This window comes from Maniola jurtina, chromosome Z, assembly GCF_905333055.1.
Source record: "Maniola jurtina chromosome Z, ilManJurt1.1, whole genome shotgun sequence".
Taxonomy (NCBI): domain Eukaryota; kingdom Metazoa; phylum Arthropoda; class Insecta; order Lepidoptera; family Nymphalidae; genus Maniola; species Maniola jurtina.
The window spans coordinates 15,838,205-15,861,348 of NC_060058.1; the positions used below are offsets into that span (position 1 = coordinate 15,838,205).

Here is a 23,144-nt window from a genome sequence, read left to right on the forward strand (position 1 = left end):
TGCTCCTATCCATTGAGGAGTCCTGTTCTCCATCTCCGAAGATATTCATCAGATCTTCACCAAATTTATATGGGACCACCTGCACAGTATACCCTTTCAAACAAAAAAAAATCCAAATCGGTCCAGGGGTCTTTGAGTAATCGGGGAACATACATAAAAAAAAAGATTCCGACGAATTGAGAACCTCCTCCTTTTTTGGAAGTCGGTTAAAAATTTATAACACTCCCGACATGTGCAGGTTACAGTAACTTGAAAAGAGCTGATAAATTTCAAACGGCTGAACTGATTCTTTTTGGATTATAGCTAAGAACACTCTCGATCAAGCCACCTTTCAAACAAAAAAGAAACTAAATTTAAATCGGTTCATTAGTTTAGGAGCTACGATGCCACAGACAGATACACAGACACACACATCAAACTAATAACACCACTCTTTTTGGGTCGGCGGTTAAAAAGAGAACAATGTTACCTGTTTTGAATAATTGACTTGACTTTTGACTTGACTGCCTCGTAAAATGGTTGGGATTTTTTTGGGGTTTTTGGTTGCGGTGGATTCCCAGATCCTTCCGCATATAAGCAAAAAATTTATGAGGGTTTTAGAAATGATATTTTTATATTTACAAGTCGAGAAGGTGTTAAACTAATCTTAAAGCAATCAGTGTTTATTAGATGTAGAATCAACATAGAGTAGGTAGTAGCAAACGACAGGGCTCAAGTTGCGCGACCTGATTAGAGGATGTTCCTCTATTACTTGTGACAATAAGCCACTTGCACCTAAGGCATTTAACTGTACTATAAACATAAAGAAATTAGTCCAACAGCAAGTTAGCTTGAGAGGTTGTAGAGCGGATCTGTGTGCCTAGTGGGAGATTTTTAACCTATTCGATCGCGTAAAAGTTAACTGCGTTTTGTATGGAATTGAAACAGCGCCATCTAGTGACAAGAAGATGGCGCTGTTTCAATTCCATACAAAACGCAGTTCGTTACCGGGGAAGTGTTCTTCCCCGCGCCACACCCGGGCAAGGAGGCCACGCCTCGAGGCCCGTACCCCCGTCTTGACATAGGTCAGATGGAGAAGACCCCGCTGCAAAACGCAGTTAACTTTTACGCGATCGAATAGGTTAAAAATCTCCCACTAGGCACCCTGGAGGTTTCAGCTTGGCAGGATGTTATAGACACTTTTTTGCTAAAGAATATTAGCCATGCTAAACATGACTAATACTCCCCTTTCCCCTCCAATTAAGCGTAAAGCTTGTGCCAGGAGTGGGTACGACGATGTGCAACGGGTGGGGTTTGAACCGCCGACCTTTTGGAATCCAGTCCGCTCCTCAACCGTTGAGCTATTGAGGCTCTGAATGCAACACCCTGTAAATCAACTTTGTAAGATACCTTCCAAATATTTGCCGCCAGCTCTCAGGTCCACGTGATTCTTGAAGTTGAACACGAAGCAATGGAGTAGGTATACCGAACCAGTGAACACTTGATACTTAACAGAATTTATTCAATGTTGTTCAGCGAACTAAACAGGCAGAATGTGTTAGAAAAGTTGAAGCGGTTTTTCAGCGTTTTCAGAAACCAAGAACAATCTAACTTGTTGTTTTTATGGTTTTGATAATTAGATTTATTTATTAATCCATTTTTCACTCAATAAAAATTCTCAGGATTTTTATTTAACAAAAATGGCAGGTACTGATTCTGATCGCAACTAAAGAGTAAGTGTTCGCATCTTTTTTAACCCCCGACCCAAAAAGAGGGAGGTAATTTTGACGTGTGTATCTGTGTATCTGTCTGTGGCATCGTAGCTTCTAAACTAATGAACCGGTTTAAAAAAATGGGGGGTGTTATAAATTTTTAATTTACACTTGTCTTGTACCAATGTAATAAGAATACAAGAGGAGATCCGATTGTATTTTGTCCATATACAAATAACAATAATCGCTCGCGTCAAACATAGAAGTTATATCCTACTTCCTACTTTAGAAATATTATCACACTAATATTATAAAGGCGAAAGTTTGTATGTGTGTGTGTGTGTGTGTGCGTGTGTGTGTGTATGTGTATGTTTGTTGCTCCTTCACGCAAAAACCACTGGACGGATTTGGCTGAAATTCGGAATGGAGATAGATATTATCCTGGATTAGCACATAGGCTAATTTTTATCCCGGAAAACCAAAGAGTTCCCACGGGATTTCGAAAAACCTAAATCCACGCGGACGAAGTCGCGGGCGTCAGCTAGTGAAGTATAAACGTGAAAGTTTGTATGTATGTATGGATGTTAGTTAGTTACTCTTTCACGCAAAAACTACTGGAAGGATTTGGCTGAAATTTGGAATGGCGATAGATTATACCCTGGATTAACACTTAGGCTACTTTTTATCCCGGAAAATCCATGAGTTCCCAAGAGATTTTTAAAAACTTATATCCACGGAAACGAAGTCGCGAGCATCAGCTAGTAATAAGCTAGTAATATTATAATTTGTATGGCGTTGAGTTTATAAAGACAATTATTATCGCCTACTTTCTATTTCGCTTGGAGTGTCTGCCTTTCTAGATCTTATGTAACTTATGTTACCTGGGTCAGGGAGTCAGAGAGCACAGTGCAGAGACCATCAGTGTTTTCCGGTGTATTCATTTGCTTAGATTAGTACCTAGGTATTCTGTGATGCAAGATGCGTACAGTATGAAGTTAAATAAACCCCGACTACTACCCGCGAACTGCCGATAGATAGCGACAGATATAGAAAATCGTTTTTCTGTCGCTCGGTGCATATTAACATTATACGATATTTATATTTATGAACTCAGAATTTTTTCCTCTTTCATTTGCTAACTAACTCGATACAATAGCAAAAAAAATCTTGGGAACCCCCACTTTTTTGAATATAACACCCGGCAGGTCGACTTTTTTCGTATAAAATGTAGGCTATGTCACCCGGACCGGACAACGAATCGATTGCCACCTCATTCATCAAATTCGGCTCAGTAGTTTAGGCGCTATGGTAGAACACAATAAATACAAACCTACATACATAGACTGCTAAGATCATAACTCTTCGTTTTGGCTTTGCAATCGTCGGGTAAAAATAGAGCGGTGAAAGCCTAGTGGTTAAAACATCGGCCTTCTATTTGGGAGGTCGGGGATCGATTCGGGGCACGAATCTTCCACGAAAGTTATTGTATTTATGGGTTTCAAATACAAAAGCTTCTAAAAGTGGTAAAATTTTGTGCATGGGCCGTTAAAATGATTTCTTGGTAGATTGTAGGTACATTGCGCAACAATTTTATTTAACTAGCTTCTTAGGCGTTGACGCGCATTGTAGGAAGTTTTGTGAGCGCTAGTGAGCGGGGCCAGGCATACAACGCGGTATTGCTCAACTTTATAATTACTTATTCCTATTTCCTACCACGGAATACTTATACTTAGTACCTTTATTTATTTTTTCGTGGGGAAATCCTCATGGAGTCACGGAGATTATGTCGGACTCTTACCGACTAAAACCTCACGGTGTTCCACGCATCGCCTGGTGGCCGGGCTACGGGGCCAAACACGTTCGCGCAACCCAGCCAGCGGCGCCTGCCAAAGACCCTCCTCAGGGGACCAACATAGTCCCTACACACCGTCTGAGGCACAACACGAACACAAAGGTGCGCCTCCCGACTCCAGGACTGGTTTCTTTTCGGACGATAGACTCCCCGTGTCTAGGTATCGCCCGAGAATACTGAAGTCGGTTTTTATTTTTCAATAAATTTATACTTAGGTAATAACTAATATTACTTCAGCTAAATGAGCTTCAAGGTAGTCATCAAAAACATATATAACCGACTGATGGGGTTTTTAATTATAAAATCCATTAGCCTTTTTGTAAAAATCTGTTCTTTTTAATACCTGTGTGTACTTAACTCCTTACGAATATTTATTACTTATCTGTTAACCCGTAAAAATGCGCTATCCACTTTTTGTTATCAAACGCCTGCAATTGGTGTAAATCGGCTCTTAATTGTCTTATATTATATTGCACTGCGTCACTTCTGCATTTTTGTTTAAAACCCTATTTATATACAATACCTACTTATCAAAACGAATATCTAAGTACCACTCACTCACTGATTAATCACGAAATCAAGAACACAATTTTGTGTTACGGGGCAAGCGTGGTGTTACACAACTTGAAGAAGAGGAAGAGGTTTCTTGTACTCACCGACACACATGTCCAGTAGACCTTGGTCCCAGCCCTTGATAACTTGGCCCGCGCCGATCTGGAATGTGAACGGCTGCTCGCGGTCGAAGCTGTAACAATGGAAAACGCCTTTAGTTTGATAAGTTTTTAGGGTTTCGTAACGGAAGGGTGCCAACAGGCGGAACCCTATTACTAATTCCACGCTACGTTCGTCCGCTGTCTATCAGCGGGATCTTATCAGATACAAGTTAGCCCTTTGACTGCAATCTCACCTGGTGGTAAATGATGATGCAGTCTAAGATGGAAGCGGACTAACCTGGGAAGGTTGTAACAGTTTTTATTAAACCCATACTCCTTTAGTTTCTACATGGCATCGTACCGGAACGATAAATCGCATTGTGTCACGACTTTGCCGGTGGGGTGGTAACTAGTCAATGCCGAAAACTCCCACCAGACCAGACCAGAGGAAATGGTGAAACTAAATAATCCCCAGCCGGGCATCGAACCTGGGTCCTTTTACTGATACGAGCACAGAGCTCACCACTATGCTTCACTTGTTTTGTCTAGGTGCCCGTTTTTTGCAAAGGAGTGTATTTTTCAGATCGTTAAGCCTGTACCGACTATGTGTGAATGTAGATATGCGTTAGCAAATTAGTTATGTATGTGATAAGCGTAATGGCGCGGCGTGGTACTTGGGAACAAAGGCCTCTATAATAGTGTTATTTCGCGGCCGATTTATCTGATGTCTGCCCGCACCGGCCGGCAATATACGGATATACATAATATCCGTAATATACTGTAATGCAGATGCCCATTAAAATAATATTGTTCGTTTTCTCCCTAGCGTTAAGGTTGTCTGGAAGAGATCGCTATTTAGCGATAAGGCCGCCTTTTTGTACCTACATTTAAGTTTTCTTTTTAAGGATTCGTACCTAAAAAGGAAAAACGGAACCCTTATAGGATCACTTTGTTAACAGTCTGTCTGTCGTGTATGTCAAGAAAACCTATAAGGTACTTCCCTACAGGTTTTCTAGGGGTCTTATTAGCACAAATAAAAGAAAAAATCCGAAAACTGTGAATTCGTGGTAAAATCACAAAAAATAATTAAAATGTGTTTCAATTTTCAAAGTAAGATAACTATACCAAGTGGGGTATCATATGGAAGGGCTTTACCTGTACCTACATTCATTTATGCATTATCTTGCAAAATGTTGCAAAAAATACCCGAGTACGGAACCCTCGGTGCACGAGTCTGACGTTCGCATTTGGCTGGATTTTTAACCCCCGACCCAAAAAGAGGGGTGTTATAAGTTTGACGTGTGTATCTGTGTATCTGTGTATCTGTCTGTGGCATCGTAGCGCCTAAACGAATGAACCGATTTTAATTTAGTTTTTTTTGTTTGAAAGGTGGCTTGATCGAGAGTGTTCTTAGCTATAATCTAAAAAAATTGGTTCAGCCGTTTAAGAGTTATCAGCTCTTTTCTAGTTTTCTTGTAGAAAAGAAGGTTAGATAACCGTTAGGTTCATAATATTATGTCAATAGACAAATGTCAAGCTGTCAAGATGGACGTTGCCTAAATACGTAATTATTTATTTGAAAATGATGTTTTGGAAAACTCAAATACTTTGGATCGTCGGGGGTGTTATAAATTTTTAATTTACACTTGTTTAACATGTTATTTTTGTTTAATGGTGCAATAAAGTATATACATACATACATACATTGGACTTTGAAGTCGGTCGTTTCAAGAAAAGTAGGCACATGCTGGATTTACCTAGCTCTGTTGCATGGATTTCTACAGTACACGGTTTTTTGCCGTTTGTCGCCCAGTAGAGATTTTGATTACGTAAGTAGCGTGATAGCCTAGTGGTTAACACGTCCGCCTCATATTCAGGAGGTCGAGAGTTCAATCTCGGGCACGCACCACTAATTTGTCGGAGTTATATGCGTTTTAAGTAATTAAATATTCCTTGTGAGGTAAATATCGTGCGGAAACCTGCATTCAAAATATTCTCAAACGTGTGGGAAGCCTGCCAATCCACACTTGGCCAGCGTGGCGGACTGAGGCTCAATCTTTTTGGGGAAAACTTGTGCTCTGTAGTGGGCCAGCGATGGGTTATATTTATTCAAAAAATTTATAGAGGGTTAGTTCACAGAATGAACATGTCATCCTCATGGGAGCAAAACGATTAACTTACAGCCTACGGTTAACATGTTTTCACACTATTTCATATTATAAAGGCGAAAGTTTGTGTGCATGTGTGTGTTTGTTACTCTTTCACGCAAAAACTACTAGATGGATTTGGCTGAAATTTGGAATGGAGATAGATTATACCCTGGATTACCACATAGGCTACTTTTTAACTCGGGAAATCAATTAGTTCCCACGGGGTTTTTTAAATACCTATATCCACGCGAACGAAGTCGCCGGCAGCAGCTAGTAGCGTATAAAGTTCGTACAATGCTCTAGCCTGCTTAGCTTAGAGCCTTAGACAAAGGCTGGGCCAGAAGTCAGAACCCTGCTGTGTACTTTAATATCTCCCGCGCAGTTGGCTAATCCCTATGGCGATTCGCCGCCGGGCATTATTATTACAAGTAGCTAACTTCTTCAAATAGGCCACTATCATGAATTCTCAGGTAGGTAGCAATAAATTGAAATTCCACACTTCTCAAATCAGCGTGCGCATTTTCTCCTTGTAATTGCAAGAACAAGATTAAGCGCAACAATAGAAATTATTTGATTGTTATAAAACATTGTTGAGAACGGAAGGCCTGATGGTTTTGACAAACAATAATTATTACAAACAATTATGTGGACAATGGCGGCCTGAGCTGGTTATTATAAGCAATGCCTGGTTATTGTAACTCATTGTTGCAGCCTTCATTAGCCCGGCCGCTGCTCGTCTTCGCCAGTTATGTAAAGGTCGTCACTGACTGCACACATTTGCACCTGTGACTACTATGGATGAATAAATAAAAATTCAACAAAAAATAAAAACTGAAAAATATATAAAATTAATTTAATTTATACCGACTATATTATGTATACCCCGACTCAAAAATGACAATATCAAACTATATTAACTCTTTTATTCTTCCTAGAGTCTAACAAAAAGTGAGATAAAGTTGTATTTAAGAACTACAGAATCGATCCTTCGCTAACTTTATGAGCCTTTTTTACCCGACTACGGCAAAGCCGAAAGGAAGGGTTATGATTTTAGCAGTCTATGTATGTATGTATGTATATATGTAATTCATGTGCGTAGGGACGGTGCTGAAGTGGTGCGATATAAGCATAATAATACCAACCTACTAATTATTCTTTACTTTCCTCAGTTAACCCAAGAGAATAATAATACCTACCTACTAATTCTTTACTTTCCTTAGTTAACCTAAAAGGTAAGCAAGTAGCTTCTCGCTGAAAAGCGCGACAGGCGCACTGTACGCGGTCCATATGATCTTGTTACCGCGAACAATGATATTATGATACGAGTGAAAAACCTAACTCCAGAAGGTCCAAAGCGCCGGGCGAATCGCGTTGCTGACGCGTTTTTGAAATAAAATTAATTTTTAGGCTGAGATCTATAGTGCACACTTTGGCTTTGCTCAGATTTAAGACAGTGTTAAAACGAGACAGCGTTATATCGCTGCCATAAATCTATCTCAAAGTCAAAGTGCGTATAGATTTCAACCGTAGAGTTCGATGCGGTGTAAGTGAGTGACGATCATTATTATTGGTTAATTGAAACAATAGCCAATTAAAAAACGAGATTTTCTCTTAGCGCCAATTTCACTAACGGTCGCGCTATCCGAGATTAGGTAACTACTAACTATTAATACCAAGAACAATTACCAAACATACAAGCATTTTAATGACATATGTAGATTACTCAATACGGACCTACTATATTTTTGGATCTACAAGCGGTTTTAAAAATTCTTTCACTGATAGTATAATTATAGAATGTACCTACTTTAAGGTTGGTTATATAGGCATTGGTGTAAGTTCAAGAATGTCAGGAATTGAAGATTACAAAACTCATTAAAAGTCACACTACGTAGGTAATGTGGGTAGGTATGTTGTATTCGTACACAACTAAATGTACGTAACATAAAGAAGGACCATGTTATGAAAGTCCAAAGAGAAAGTTAATGTCTAATGTCACCACTGAATACATAATACGTATAGAAGTAATATAGGTATAGAAGTAGTATAGAATAGCGTGAGGTTGTCACCACGCATGACTATTGAACCATCAGTGCGCGTTATTCTAAAAACAGATGCGGACGATATGACGGCAAGAAAATCTGTAGGGTACTTCCCGTTGACCAAGAATCATGAAAGGCTGATAGGTAGGTCTTATATAGCACAAGTAAAGGAAATATCCGAAAACCGTGAACTTATGGTTACATCACAAAAAAAAAAAAAATGTGTTTCAATTTTCAAAATAAGATAACTATACCAAGTGGGCTATCATAATATGAAAGGGCTTTACCTGTACATTCTAATACAGAATTTTTTATTTATTTTTATGCATAATAGTTTTTGATTTATTGTGCAAAAAGTCGGAAAAATACCCGAGTACGGGACCGTCGGTGCGCGAGTTTGACTCACACTTGGCTGGTTTTTGTTTAATTAAGTATGATGGCCTCTTAATTACACCGCGGCCAAAGTTCAAGAATATATACTTCTGGTGAAAGTGAAGAGAAAAGTAAACCCCTTCCAATCGCAAGACACCATTGTTTACAACTCTCTCCAGATCATTATGATAATTGTGCTTGTAAACTTGCATCTAATTGTTTTAATGTTGTGAAAGAACTACGTGTATGTTTTTTTATGACAAGATAAAGTTTTTTTTAAACCTTTATATTTAAATGTTGTTGTATATTTATATTCATGAACTCAGAATTTTCTCTTGTTTCATTTGGCATCCCACTCGATACAATAGCAAAATAATTTTTTTTGGAGACCCCCACTTTTTTAGATGTTACATCCGTCAGGTCGATTTTTTCGTATAAAATGTAACCGGTCACCTGGACCATAATAACTAATCGATTGACACCTCATTCATCGAAATCGGCTCAGTAGTTTAGGCACCACGGTGGAACACGTATACATACAAACTTACATACATACATAGACTGCTGAAATCATAAACCTTTTGGCTTTGTCGTAGTCGGGTAATAGCGGCATTCCGAACCAGTGGTAAATTATTTGACGATTCAAAAGCACTTGTAAAAGTTTAAATTTGAATAAAAATCTATTCTATTCTATTCTATAAACGTTACGAACATTAATACCTAGCTCTAAATCCCAGGTTAAATCTTTTAATGCATTTACCTGAATAGACGAGCAAATGGATCATGGTCACACATATGATTCGTGATCGCTCATACGATCCGAGATCGTGATCCAGCATAAGCGATCGGAAGGAATGTAGTCGCTCATGTACGTATACGTACTAGGTACGAACATAGCTGCAATCAAAGAGCCGATGGTAACATTTTCTCGACTAGTTTTTCGTTTAGTTTTACTTACTTAATTTCTACTTACTTAATATTATAAATGTATGAGTGTGTTTGTTTGCATGGTTTTCGATGAATGAGGTATCAATTGATTTGTTGTAAAGGTCCGGGTGACATAGGCTATATTTTATACGACAAAAATTATTGACCTAACGGATATTACATACAAACAGTGGGGGTATCCAAAATTTTTTTTTTGCCACTGTATCGAGGGGGGTGTCAAATGAAAGAGGAGAAACTTCTGAGTTCGTGAATATAAATGTACAATAACATTAAAATATACAAAGCGATAGAAAAACAATTTTACTCTAATATTCCAGCGTTTATTAAAACGATTGCAATCGAGTTTTGGTTTTCAACTTTATCTTGATACAATTCCCGACCAGCTCTTGAAACCAATAAGCGCTATGGGTATGTTCAATACATTTGTGGGTCCACATCTTTGCCTCCGTACAGAAATTTCCAATTTGCAAGGAACTTTAGCAGCTACAGCGTCATACGGCACGGAATCCGATAATATGTAAGTGAAAGTGGTGGATCCGGTTCGGAGACGAGTTAGCGAATATCCTTATTGATGTAGAATTTATAATGTTCTTCCTCAGATTACGACACTACGACCACCTAGAAATCCAGTTTATAAAGATTCTTGCATCTGTTATTGCGTCAGCAAAAGGGTGAGGAAGGCGCGTAGTTCAGGTCCTCCCACATCTTTATTGTACTTTATTTTATTATATACCTACTTTATCATTAAATTATTGTACTAACCTTATATCTACTAACCACATTATTTATTTTGTATTCCATATATTCCATTTTGTATTCCATATATGTATATTATATTGCATCCTATAGTTACCGTCGGAAACTTCTGGCTTCACGGAAGACCAGCGCTGTGCCTGCGTTCCCGACACAGACGCAGCAAATGCTGAGTGGAGTCCATTTTGGCACCACACACCACGCGTCCCATTTCATATTTTATTTATTTTAATTTTTTCTTTCTTTCTTTCTTTTGCATACTTTAGCCCAACATAAACCACTTGTCTTGGATGACTCTTCTTAACGAAATGATAATAAAGTGTAATAAAAATAATTCGTGATCGCTCATACGATCCGAGATCGTGAGCCAGCATAAGCGATCGGAAAGAATGTTGTATTTCTTTTCGGTTTTTATATGTATTTATTTTATACGCGGGCGTGAGAGCAAAAAATATACGGATAATAATAATTTATTGAACTTAAATACAAGATCGAGGTTCCTATCCTCTGCACTAGGAAAGACCTGTATTGCAGGATAATGGTGCCGGGTAAAAACACAAATAAACGAAATGAAATGGCCGCCGCACATCATCTAGTATTTATTAATTACTAGGTATTTTACGGGGTGCATAATAGCCCTGCCGTAGTCGTTTAGTAAATAATAGTTGTCGTATCAACTATCGAGGAACATTACTCAAATGGCATTTCCTTTATAGGTTACTTGTTTGTTCGCTGCAATTATTTCCTACTTTCAAGTTTCAATTAACTTAAAAGTCGAGATAAAATTGGTTAAAATTTACTGCATAAGATGGATTTATTGACCAAGGTAAACTGCTTATTTAGCAAAATTCAGAAAGAAATTTAGTTGTTTATATTCGCTATAATTTTTTGTATAATTTCATAAATAAGAAATATAATATTACTTAACGTATAACTCGATGCTTGTACCTGCCAACTTGTGGCGCCCGCTATGTCATAGTCACTATTAAACTACCACCCACTGGTTTGGAAATTAGCTTATTATTATTTCGGTATAAGATTGGTTCGGAAGAGCCAATTTAGAAATTATTTTCCAAATTTGCGTGATCAAGAATCGAACCCGGGGCCATCCACTTATATACTAGCCACTGACTACTGGCTATTGGCAAATGGCGAGCGGCAATGTCACCCAGTGGGTGCAAATAAGTATTTTCATTTCGTACAAACTGCATCACGTCTTGCAGGGAGCGCGGTTGTGAGCGCTGAATTTTTCACAACTTCTACCCTCTAGACCCCCTCAAGGTTGGGGGGTCTAGGCTGTATGGGTATATAGCCTCTCCGCCCCCACTTAATAATACATCAAGCAGACTTCGACACATCTCAAAAATATAAACTTCACTTTATACATGCCGTCGTCCTAATATAATATGTGATAATCGTAATTTCGTTATCATTCAAACCTTCTATCATGACGAACATCGACGTTATCTTCCCAACTGAGGAAGCCCATTGATGGACATATCATCATCATTATGATTAGCCCATTACCGACCCACTACTGAACCTGGGGCTCCTTCAGCACACCTCCTTCAGAAAACCTGCATGCCTGCGAGTTCAAAATAATGTTCTTAAAGTTGTGTGAAGTTTGCCAATCCGTATTGGACTAGGTGGCAAACTATGGCCTAAAACCTGCTCAAGGGAAACAATCCCACCATACATTGTTTTTGTGTAACTGTAACGATTTACGCAGCGCACGCCATAGCTCTTAGAAACAATTTTTCCCAACTTAACTCACATTATTAAAATTTTCGTAGAGATCTCTAATTTAAAAAAAAATCTTTTTAACTTAGGTTACTCAGGAATAATGTAGCATTCAACGGGTGAAAGAATTTTCAAAATCGGTTCAGTAGTTCCAGAGATTACCCCCTCTACAAACAAATTTACAAACTTTAGCTCTTTATATAATAGTGTAGAGTGTAGATGTAGATTCCCTGAATCGCCTCGTACGACACCCGCGAGAAGTGGTGACTACTGTATTTTGATCTGCCGTCACCACAGGCACCCCTCAGAACCGCAAACAGAATACCTAATAGATAAAGAGAATCATGCCACTAGAAGAATTAATGTTAAATATGCCTGTGGAAGAAAAAAAGAGGAGAGGAAGACCAAAGAAAAGGTGGATGGATTGCGTGAAAGAAGATATGTGTGTAAAAGGGGTGGAAAATGCGTTGACGTATGATAGAAGTGAGTGGAAGAAAAAGACATGCTGTACCGAACCGTGGGATAAAGAACAAGAAAAAGAAATCAATACTAACATTATAAATGCGAAAGTGTGTCTGTCTGTCTGTCTGCTACCTTTTCACGACCCAACAGTTTAACCGATTCTGACGAAATTTGGTACAGGGTTAGTTTATACCCCGGGGACGGACATTTGCTACTTTTTATTCAGGAAAATCAAAGAGTTCCCACGGGATTCCTAAAAACCCATCCGCTTAACCGATTTGTATGAAATTTGGTACCGAGGCAGCTTGCGTCCCTGTAATTGATATAGGCAACTTTTTATCCCGGAAAATCAGACAGTTCCCAAGGGATCTTCAAAAACCTAAATCCACGCGAACAAAGTCGCGGGCATCCTCAAGTAATAGATAAAGTCAAGCGGCGACCGAAGCGACAAACTAAAGGTAAAATATTTATCCTGGTGCGCGACATCGCGGAATGCGACATCATCTCGCGAAATTTATGAATTACGAATGTAAAGCATTCCATATCAAACCAACCTCGGGATACAGTATATCGCGTGTGAATAATGGCTTATATATAGTTTACTTTATAGATGAACCCACTTGAGAAATCTATGTATTTTTTTTGATAGCAGGAAAGGCATTCCGAACAAGGCATTCCGTACTTTATTTTGATTTGATTTAATTGATAACCGATTTTGTAGAAATGTGGCACAGAGTAAGGTTACATCCCGGGGAAGGACATAGACCACTTTTTATCCCGGAAAATCAGAGTTCCCACGGGATTTTTAAAAACCTAAATCCACGTGGACGAAGTCGCGGGCATCATCTAGTTTTATATATAAGAGGAAAGTAGATATGGTAGGTAGAATTCACCACGGGGTGTTAAATATGTAGATGATTAATAGAGGCGGGGCGAAACGCAAGATGCAACGTGCATAAAAAACTGCATATTTAAACTTGCATTAGTATATTCACGAAAGAAAGAAAGAAAGAAAGAAAACTTTTTTATTAGGTCACTGTAACACTACAATGTATCTTAAAACTAATCGAGTTATACTACATAATATTATACTTATGAGCTAAAATATGCTAAAATGAATGTGTCACATGTGACCAAACAGAGGTCTCCCACTCAGCATAATGCTGCAGCAAGCTGCAGCGCTGGTTTTCAGTGAGAGCCTAAAAAAGTGAGGTCACGGACCATGAGATACTTAAATACAAATAATTTAGTTTCGACAATATGTAAAATAAAGCAAGGATTAAACAAAACACTTAAAACAAAACAAAAAGACTAGCAATATGAAAATTAAGGTATATTAAAAAATTAAAACACGAGAAGAGGCAGGTATACCGGTATTATCCGGGCAAGTAAGAAAAATAATGAAAGTAATCTAATAATAATTTATAATTAATGTGCGGCTTAATGTGCTGTAACGATGCTATGCCGATCCAAATAGTAAAGCAAATATTTAATATAATAATTAATTTTAAGTTCACGAGTGTTGTACACTTCGCCAAATAATTCATATTATACCTATTTAACCCTAAGTTCCGCACGTGAAGAGTGCCAACGAGACTCTATTTCTAAGCCTCCGTTGTCCATCCATCCGTCTGGCTGTATATCATGAACCACCACCTACCTACATGGCCCCACCATGCCTAGCCTATTTACGTAACGTTCGTTGACCTCTAGCGTCAGTCAGATGTTTTATTTGCAACATTTGAACTTTTAAAATACAGATTTTTTTAATTTTTTTAATTTAACTTAGGCCGCTTCCATCTTAGACTGCATCACCACACCATCATCGGGTGTGATCGCAGTCAAGGACTGTAGAAGTATGAGAATTTAAAAAAAAATTGTTATTTTGACCGCATAGTAAAACCGATTACGTAGTTCTATTCAAGACGGTTTGACTACAAAACAACTTACGTTAAAAGTAACGTCATATTACATCCGTTACAAAAGAAGGTGTGTTCAGTGTTGCCAGCTATAAATATTAAATTGGGCGTATTCTGAGAGTTCGCTACACATCTGTGCGTCACTAACCACCGCGTTAAAAATTCAGAGCGGCGTTATCGCCACGGCAGCCATTGTCCTCGATTCGATCGCCGTTTTTCAGCACAAGTTTGTCTTTAAGCTTTAATAGGTTTTAGCCACGCTTCTCCAGCACTACTGCTTACTATCTGCCTATGCTTACTTACATTTTTACATGACTGCCCAAAAAGGGAGTGTACACTGTGTTGCTCTCAGAATTCGTAAAACTAAGTATGTATAATCCGCGACAGGTTTATGCATTTATAATTATACTTTTGACGATATTGAAGGTCCGTTCGCACTAAAGAAAATTGGATAAACTCTTCGACTTTGAATTTAAAATTTTTCAAAAGCCACGAAAAGTCAAACAAGTTTTTCTTCAATTAATTATTACATGACAATGCAAACGTAGTTCGATAATGGAAAATAGAGTTTTCAATGTGTTATTATGTAAAAGTTTCATCAGTGCAAACTCACAGTTTAATTGACATATAATCAAATGGTATTTCGTGAATTCCATATGAATTAAAATGGTGATACGGTATTCAAAAGCTCGGACACACTTTGTGTTATTATAATACCGTGATGATTGAAAACGACAAAAATACCTACAGGTAGGAACATAATACGAAAATGTAGTTTGATTTTCCGAAATGACAAATTCCGTCGTGAAAAGCCAAAACACAGGAGGCCGTGTTCGGAGATAATTTAAAATGTATATGTAGTGAAAATGTTGCACTATTCAGTGGAAACGCGCGCTGGCATGTGACGCGCCAAGAACTGGTGGGGTATATAGAGATACACAGTAAATCCAACTACTACCCGCGAACAGCCGATAGATAGCGATGGATAAGTAAAAAATAGTTTTTCTGTTTTTGTGAATTTTTTGGATGTAACAACCAACAGGAAGATTTTTCCATATAAAATGTAGCCTATGTCAGCCGGACTATAATAACGAATTGATTGACAACTCGTTCATAAAATCGGTCCAGTAATTTAGACACTACGGTAAAACACACAAAATCTGATACAAACATACATACATAGACTGCTAAAATCATAACCCTTCATTTTGGCTTTGCCGCTGTCGGGTAAAAAGGTGCGTGTAGTTCGGCAATCTGCGCTTGACTAAGAGGCGGATACGGCTTAAACCCTTCTCAATCTGAGATGAGACCTGTACTCAGTAGTGAGCCGACGATGGGTTGATCATGGTAATGATGATTAGGGCAGAAGCATGGATTGAGATCTGAGACAAGTGTAAATTAAAAATTTTCAACACCCCCGACAAATCATTTTCAAATAAATAATTATGTATATCTAGGCAATGTCCATCTTGACAGCTTGACATTTGTCAATTGACACTTGAATATTATGAACCTAAGGGTTATCTAACCTTCTTTTCTACAAGAAAACTAGAAAATAGCTGATAACTTTTAAACGGCTGAACCAATTTTTTTGGATTATAGCTAAGAACACTCTCGATCAAGCCACCTTTCAAACAAAAAAAAGTAAATTAAAATCGGTTCATTCGTTTAGGCGCTACGATGCCACAGACAGATACACAGATACACAGATACACACGTCAAACTTATAACACCCCTCTTTTTGGGTCGGGGGTTAAAAATTAACCACTAGCTCTCAAAGTATGACGTCATAACCGCGACATGAACGACTTTATGAAACTGAAAATCAATTTGTGATTGAATTTTAAGAAACTCGGACTCCATTGTGGGAAATTGGAACGGAGTGTCCGCTTTAATATTTTGTTAGCAGTTCCTCTATTGTCGTTCGGAACACTGTCGAATACCTACCTGCGTTCATTTATTTGAAAAAACCGCCTAAGTGCGAGTCAGACTCGCGCATCGAGGGTTCCGTACTCAGGTATTTTTTCCGACATTTTGTATGATAAATGAAAAAGTATTATGCATAAAAATAAATAAAAAAACCTTTTTTTGAATTTACAGGCAAGGAACATATATAGTTATCTTAATTTGAAAATTGAAAATACTAATTATTTGTTCATGAACATATTTTAATTTTATTTTGGTGACGTAACCACAAAGTCACGGTTTTCGGATTTTTTCCTTTACTTCTCCTATAAGACAAGCAAGCCTGCCTTTCATGATTCTAGGTCAACGGGAAGTACTCTACAGATTTCCTTGACAGACGCGACAGATGGTCAGACGGACAGATAGACAGACAGACAACGAAGTTATCCTTTATGGGTTTCTTTTTGATTTTGAGGTATTTTTTGAATAATCGGTGCACACGAGGACGTCCACCTGATAGCCCTTATTATAACTGACGTAACGACATCAATAAAGCGACAAATTGGTTTCTGTTGACTTTTTCAATAGAAATACATGCGATGCATAATCTGCATCAACCTATAGGATGCAGATAGGTCATATCTCAGTGTCAATTAAGCGGCCCCTTGAAGTGGATACAGGTCGGTTAGTTGTTTTTATTTTTTTCCGAGTCTGCTGGCGCTTGCATCAATAATGCATCCATCCATATATAAGGATCTTAACTGAATTGAAGAAACAACGGTTTGCTTAGTTTTGCCCATATATATCTTCACTAATATTATAAACAAGTAAAGCTTATTCGTTTGGATGCCGTGTGTAATCTCTGGAACTAATGATTCAATTCTGAATATTCTTTCATTGATAGATGGCTACGTTATCCCCACTTACACAAATTGTTAATTTTTTCGAGAAAATATGTAATTGGCCATTATTCTGTGATTAGCGTTTAAGAAACTTTTTCTATAGTAAATAAAATAAAACAAAAAATAAAATCACGAGGACGAATTTTCGTTGAAAAACTGTTATTTATAATATAAATCAATTTAAATATTACAATGTTGTTACTGTTTTGTATATGGAAAAGTAGGAACATAAACATATGTATTGTAAGCAGATTGTAAGTAAGCAAGGATGTACTTAATCGGGCCATAAGTTTAGTTACAAATGAAAATGCACTTTTTTGGTAGAGTAATGTAATTGGATGTAAAATTAAGTTTAGATAGAAAATGTATATCTCGTTGTCAATTAGAGGACCACCTGATACCTGGCGAGTGGCGGTTTTAGTACTAATGTCGGTTAGTTGTTTTTGTTTATTCCGAGTGTGCTGGCGCTTGAATCAATTATGCATCCGTCCATAAATAAGCTGCTTAACTAACGGTTTGCTTTGTTTTGTCCACAGTCTACTATTTTTTTTTTAACTTTAAAAAACTGTTTTAACAATCGAATTATTTGATACCATCTAGCATGCGACTTCATCCGCATGCTATAAATATGAAGTCTACTAGATAATCTAACGACTTCACACATCCAGGCGCATGGATTTTGATTTTTAGGTAAAAATTCAAAGGGAACTCGCTGACTTACCTATAGGGACAAAACTTAGCCTATGTTCGTCTCCAGGATGCTAAATTTCGTCAGAATCAGTCAAACGAAAGGAACGTGAAAACCGAGCAGACAAACAGAGAGACAGAAGATACACATTTGCATGATTACGATGATGAATGTAGGTACGCCCCACTCAGCAGACCGGAAATTAAAATTGACAGCTTGTATCAAATAGCCTTCGTTTTGACACTTTTTTATTTTATTTTATTTTTTGAAGAATATTAGCCACGTTAGTCATTGACTAATATTTCCCCTTTTCCCTCCAAATAAGCGTAAAGCTTGTGCTAGGAGTAGGTACGACAATAGTGCAACGAGTGGGATTTGAACCGGTGACCTTTCGGTTTTCAGCCCGCTTCTTTAACCGTTGAGCTATCGAGGCTATGACAGATACTAAACATTTAGTTCTGAATATGCTCACATGACCTCACTGCTACTATTAGTGCTAAAATGGCGAAAATAAGTTGCATTAAAAACAGGTCGGCAATCGCAGGTCCAGCGTGTATAGAGGTCAGTGCCTATAGTCTAACATTATAATGTCAGTCGTTTAGAAGTATTTTAAAAGTAAAGTGGAATGAGGCGTGCGTCGTTCGGAAACCGCTTTCAGTCACTAACAGGGTTACTGCAGGTCGGCACAAAGAGTTTCAAACAGGCCCGATAAGCTTTGAGAGCGTCCTCGACATGCCACTCGTAGCTGCTACTATGCTACTGTAAAGCGTGAAACAAACACAGCGCGCGGCGAAAATAGACAGCGAGGACGTAAAATCCGCACCTAATATTATCTAGTTGTCTAGCTAGCTTTGCCCTCTTGCCCATTGTTCTCATTCTGAGAGGAGACCCGTGTTCAGTAGTGAGCTGGCAATGGATTGTTGTTGATGATGATGATAAATATTTACCGTACAGCAATCTGTAGTAATATCGTACCTGAAACAAATAAAATGTTTAATTAATTTGATTATTATCAAATGAAACAAGTGTAAATTAAAAATGTATAACACCCCCGACAAGTGAAGGTTACAGTAACTAGAAAAGAGCTGATAACTTTCAAAAGGCTGAACCGATTTTCTTGGATTGAGAACACTCTTGATCAAGCCACCTTTCAAACAAAAAAAACTAAATTAAAATCGGTTCATTAGTTTAGGAGCTACGATGCCACAGACAGATACACAGATACACACGTCAAACTTATAACACCCCTCTTTTTGGGTCAGGGGTTAAAAATTGACTGACAAAATATAAACGTGCAGCTTGAGTACAGCTAAAACCTGAGTACTTGAGATTTTGCATGTAGATAAGTTTGTTCTTATTAATCGTATCCTAGACTAAGGAAGTATTTTAAGAAACTCTACGCAAGCAAATCCCCGGAGCGGATTGCTATATTTTATAAACACTCCATATAAACAGATCACAATTTTGTATGGAGGTTTACGCTTGATGAACGTCCAGGAGCCGCGTTGCGTGTGCCCAGGCCTTTATTTAGCTAGTAGCTGCAGCAAGACAATAGGAGTAGGCAGACTATGGACAAATAAGTTAGGCCTACTTGCAGCTTGTGTATCCGATATAATTTGAATTTTAATGCCTTGGAAGTCTTATACAGAAAATCATCTTAAAGTTGCTTTTTGTTCGGCTTTATCCTCGTTTAATAAACTAGTTAACCCATCCCGACATCACTCGGGTAGAAATAATTAATCCTTACTTATATTATAAATGCGAAAGTAACTCTGTCTGTCTGTGTGTTATGCAATCTCGCCTAAACTACAGAACCCATTTAAATGAAATTTGGTACAGAGATATTCTAGAGCCTGAAAAAAGACAAAAGCTACTTTTTCATGCGAATGAAGGGCTGTAAGGGTTTGAAATATTGGATGAAAGTTTGTATGCAACTTTTTTAATGCTTCTAGCTTGAAATTTATTTTTTAGGCCTTTGATTAGATATAAATAAATACGACATTCAAAGTTTGTAAAAATTTTACCCTAAAGGGGGCAAAAAAGCTAACGGCCCAAGAATAAAAATATAGAAGAAAAAAGCTATTTGCAGTAAAATACCGTAAATAGCTTATTTTATTTTTGGATAGCGAAAAATTATTCCTATTAATACTTAACATAATTTAGCATATCGATCGTACCTATCTCGTTATCGATATGAAGTATGCACCTCTACAATTCTTACGCACATCACTACACACCTACCGCACCTCTCTATAAGACCTGTACCTAAGTGCGAGCGAAACATACAGATAAATATGATTTATGACCCGAAGCCTCAGTTTAAAAATTTTCAAAAGAAAAATAAAACCGACTTCAAAAACCAAAAACACTAAAAAGTAGAAAATAATTTTTGTTTAGCTACACATGTAATGTACCTAGGTATGAAGTCGAGCGAGCATATCAAAACAAAATTAGAAATCCAAGAGTGAAGCTCGCCCGACTTCATACCTAGGTACATTACATGTGTAGCTAAACAAAAATTATTTTCTACTTTTTAGTGTTTTTGGTTTTTGAAGTCGGTTTTATTTTTCTTTTGAAATTTTTTTATTTTACAATTTTTAGTGGCCCCACTGTACTATAATATGCTATGCCCAGTTAAAACCCTACTGTTTACTAAGCTATTACAGTGATCGCGAGCAATTTGCTCTTATCCATTGAGGAGTTCTGTTCTCCATCTCCGAAGATATTCATCAGATCTTCACCAAATTTATATGCGACCACCTGCACAGTATACCCTTTCAAACAAAAAAAAAATTCCAAATCGGTCCAGGGGTCTTTGAGTAATCGGGGAACATACATAAAAAAAAAAAAAAAAAAGATCCCGACGAATTGAGAACCTCCTCCTTTTTTGGAAGTCGGTTAAAAATGCGTCGACTATAGTGGATATCTATGTCATACCTACTATCTGTATACCAAATTCAGTCCAGTAGTTAGAGTTGTGCGTTGATAGTTAGTCAGTTAGCTTTTCCTTTTTACCTGACTAATTCATAATATGTATTTAGATTGTAATTAGTGATCTACGATCTGTATAACCATCTCTTCCATATTTTTGGAGTTGGTTAAAAGGTGGCTTTTCCAAGAACCCTTCTGTTAATTGGATGCCTCCCTAAATGGGTTGAACGGTGGAAAACAACGTAAGTAGGTGAAATATGAAAGAGCTCGCTAAGTTTTAATTCTGTCGATTCAACTTCTTGGATGGCTCGTGTTAATAATTCAGCGGAGGCGGCGCGGGGCGAGGCGCACCGCATCGTTACTGCTCTGGAGCCCGCGAGGGGTGCAAGATCTGCTGGAAAAGACATTTTTCACCTTAATAGCTCAAAAAGAGCGCCTTTGCTATCTAAAACCAGTGAGCTAAAATCGTTTTTACTCACTCAGTGAGAAAAAGTGTTGTCTCAAGAAAAGTTCGAAATCTTCTACGCCTGTTTTTATACGCCAATATTTTTATTCCATAAAAACTTTTTAAATTCTCTATTTTATTATTTAAAAACTATTTACTTTCAATGATTAAAATCTGTTTTTACATCTTCTGCTTTTTCGCTATTTATGTGAAAAGTTGTATGGATCCCACGAACGCAAAGTTTTTGTTTCTTGTGCCTTTGAATTCCTTGCTACACTCAGGATTCTAAATTATAAACAATACACGTATTGTCATTTTTCATTACTTCGATATTAGTAACAGTTTAAAATTATAGATACGAGGAGGCTCTGCGAGCTGGTACCGCTCTTCTAAGAACCCGTAGCTTAAGCGCTTGACCACAATCTTAACTAAAATATTGTGAACTAGCTGGTGCCCGCGACTTCGTTCGCGTGTATGTGGGTTTTTTAAAATTCCCGTGGGAACTTTTTGATTTTCCGGGATAAAAAGTAGCCTATGTGCTAATCCAGGGTATACTCTATCTCCATTCTAAATTTCAGCCCAATCCGTCCATTAGTTTTTGCGTGAAGGAGTAACAAACATACACACACACACACACACACACACATACAAACTTTCTCCTTTATAATATTAGTGTGATGTCACATCTTGCTTGTCTATCTCTGTGGGGCAGTGTAGGCGCCGCTTTACGACTGTTCCGCGGAGTTGTTGCGCGGCGCAGCGGCCTCAATCACCGACATTATTAGTAAATACACCTCTCTACCTCTACCACAAGCTCAAAGTATGGAGCAGGCTATGTTGGATGCCTCATAAGTTATAACATACAGAATTCTTAAGGTTAACTTCTAATGCGCTTGTCCATACAGACGTATTACGCTTATTATTGTATTTTTTGTTATTCCCATAGGAATAACACAAGCCTAAATCCACGTCGATGAAGTCGCGGGCATCATCTAGTTTTTGACATTAGTAGGTTGTAAAAAGTTGTGCGGAGAAAAATACATATTTTCTAAAACTCTACTAAAAGCGTAGGGGCATCGGGTTTCCCGAACGATCCGGGATAAGAAATAAATAAGTTCCGATTTAGACGAATGGATTGGTTGTATTTTTTGTATATTAAATATTAAAGGGCGGTAAACCTCGCCCGGGCCGTAAAGTTTGCCCGCCATGGATCAAACGCCCGCCCGCCCGGCGCCCTGCAAACCCGTAGCCACGCACGCTTCACCTACAATCCTGTTTTATGGACTGCTTTCGGGTTAATCGATTAAATATATCGATAGTTATTATGCTTAGAGGGATATTATTCCGGGATCAATAAATAGCCTATGTCGGCATAATTGTAGATAACGGGCACATACCACGACTAATTTGGTGTTTTAACTGACGATATTTCAATACCAATTTAATCGTGCTATGTACAGAAATGTTCAAATGTTCAAGAATCAGCGCGTGCCAGACCTTCGTTATTTTATAAAAGCTGAAAGTTTCTCTGCGTATTGTCCCCAACACGGGTAGGAACATCAGCGACTATGAAGTTTGGATCATGATGACTTTGGGAGGTAAAAGGTGTAAAAATCTAATTTTTTCACATATACTTCGGAATAGTATAAGATCTGATCGTTCCTCCCTACGATGGGGCTAATACGCCGAGA

The 23,144-nt window shown here is 38.0% G+C and overlaps 1 protein-coding gene across 2 annotated transcripts in view; it reads right to left on the reverse strand.

The window, feature by feature from the left end:
* The window catches only part of LOC123880711 (FK506-binding protein 2), a 55,466-nt gene that overhangs the window by 5,564 nt on the left and 26,758 nt on the right, over positions 1–23,144 (reverse strand). For both annotated transcript variants that reach the window (XR_006799316.1, XM_045928998.1), the window contains exon 2: positions 4,200–4,288. Coding sequence is in view for 1 of the 2 variants with exons in the window: in XM_045928998.1 (XP_045784954.1) it covers positions 4,200–4,288 (89 nt within the window). In the remaining variant the exon portion in view is untranslated. The remainder of the gene's footprint in view (positions 1–4,199; positions 4,289–23,144) is intronic.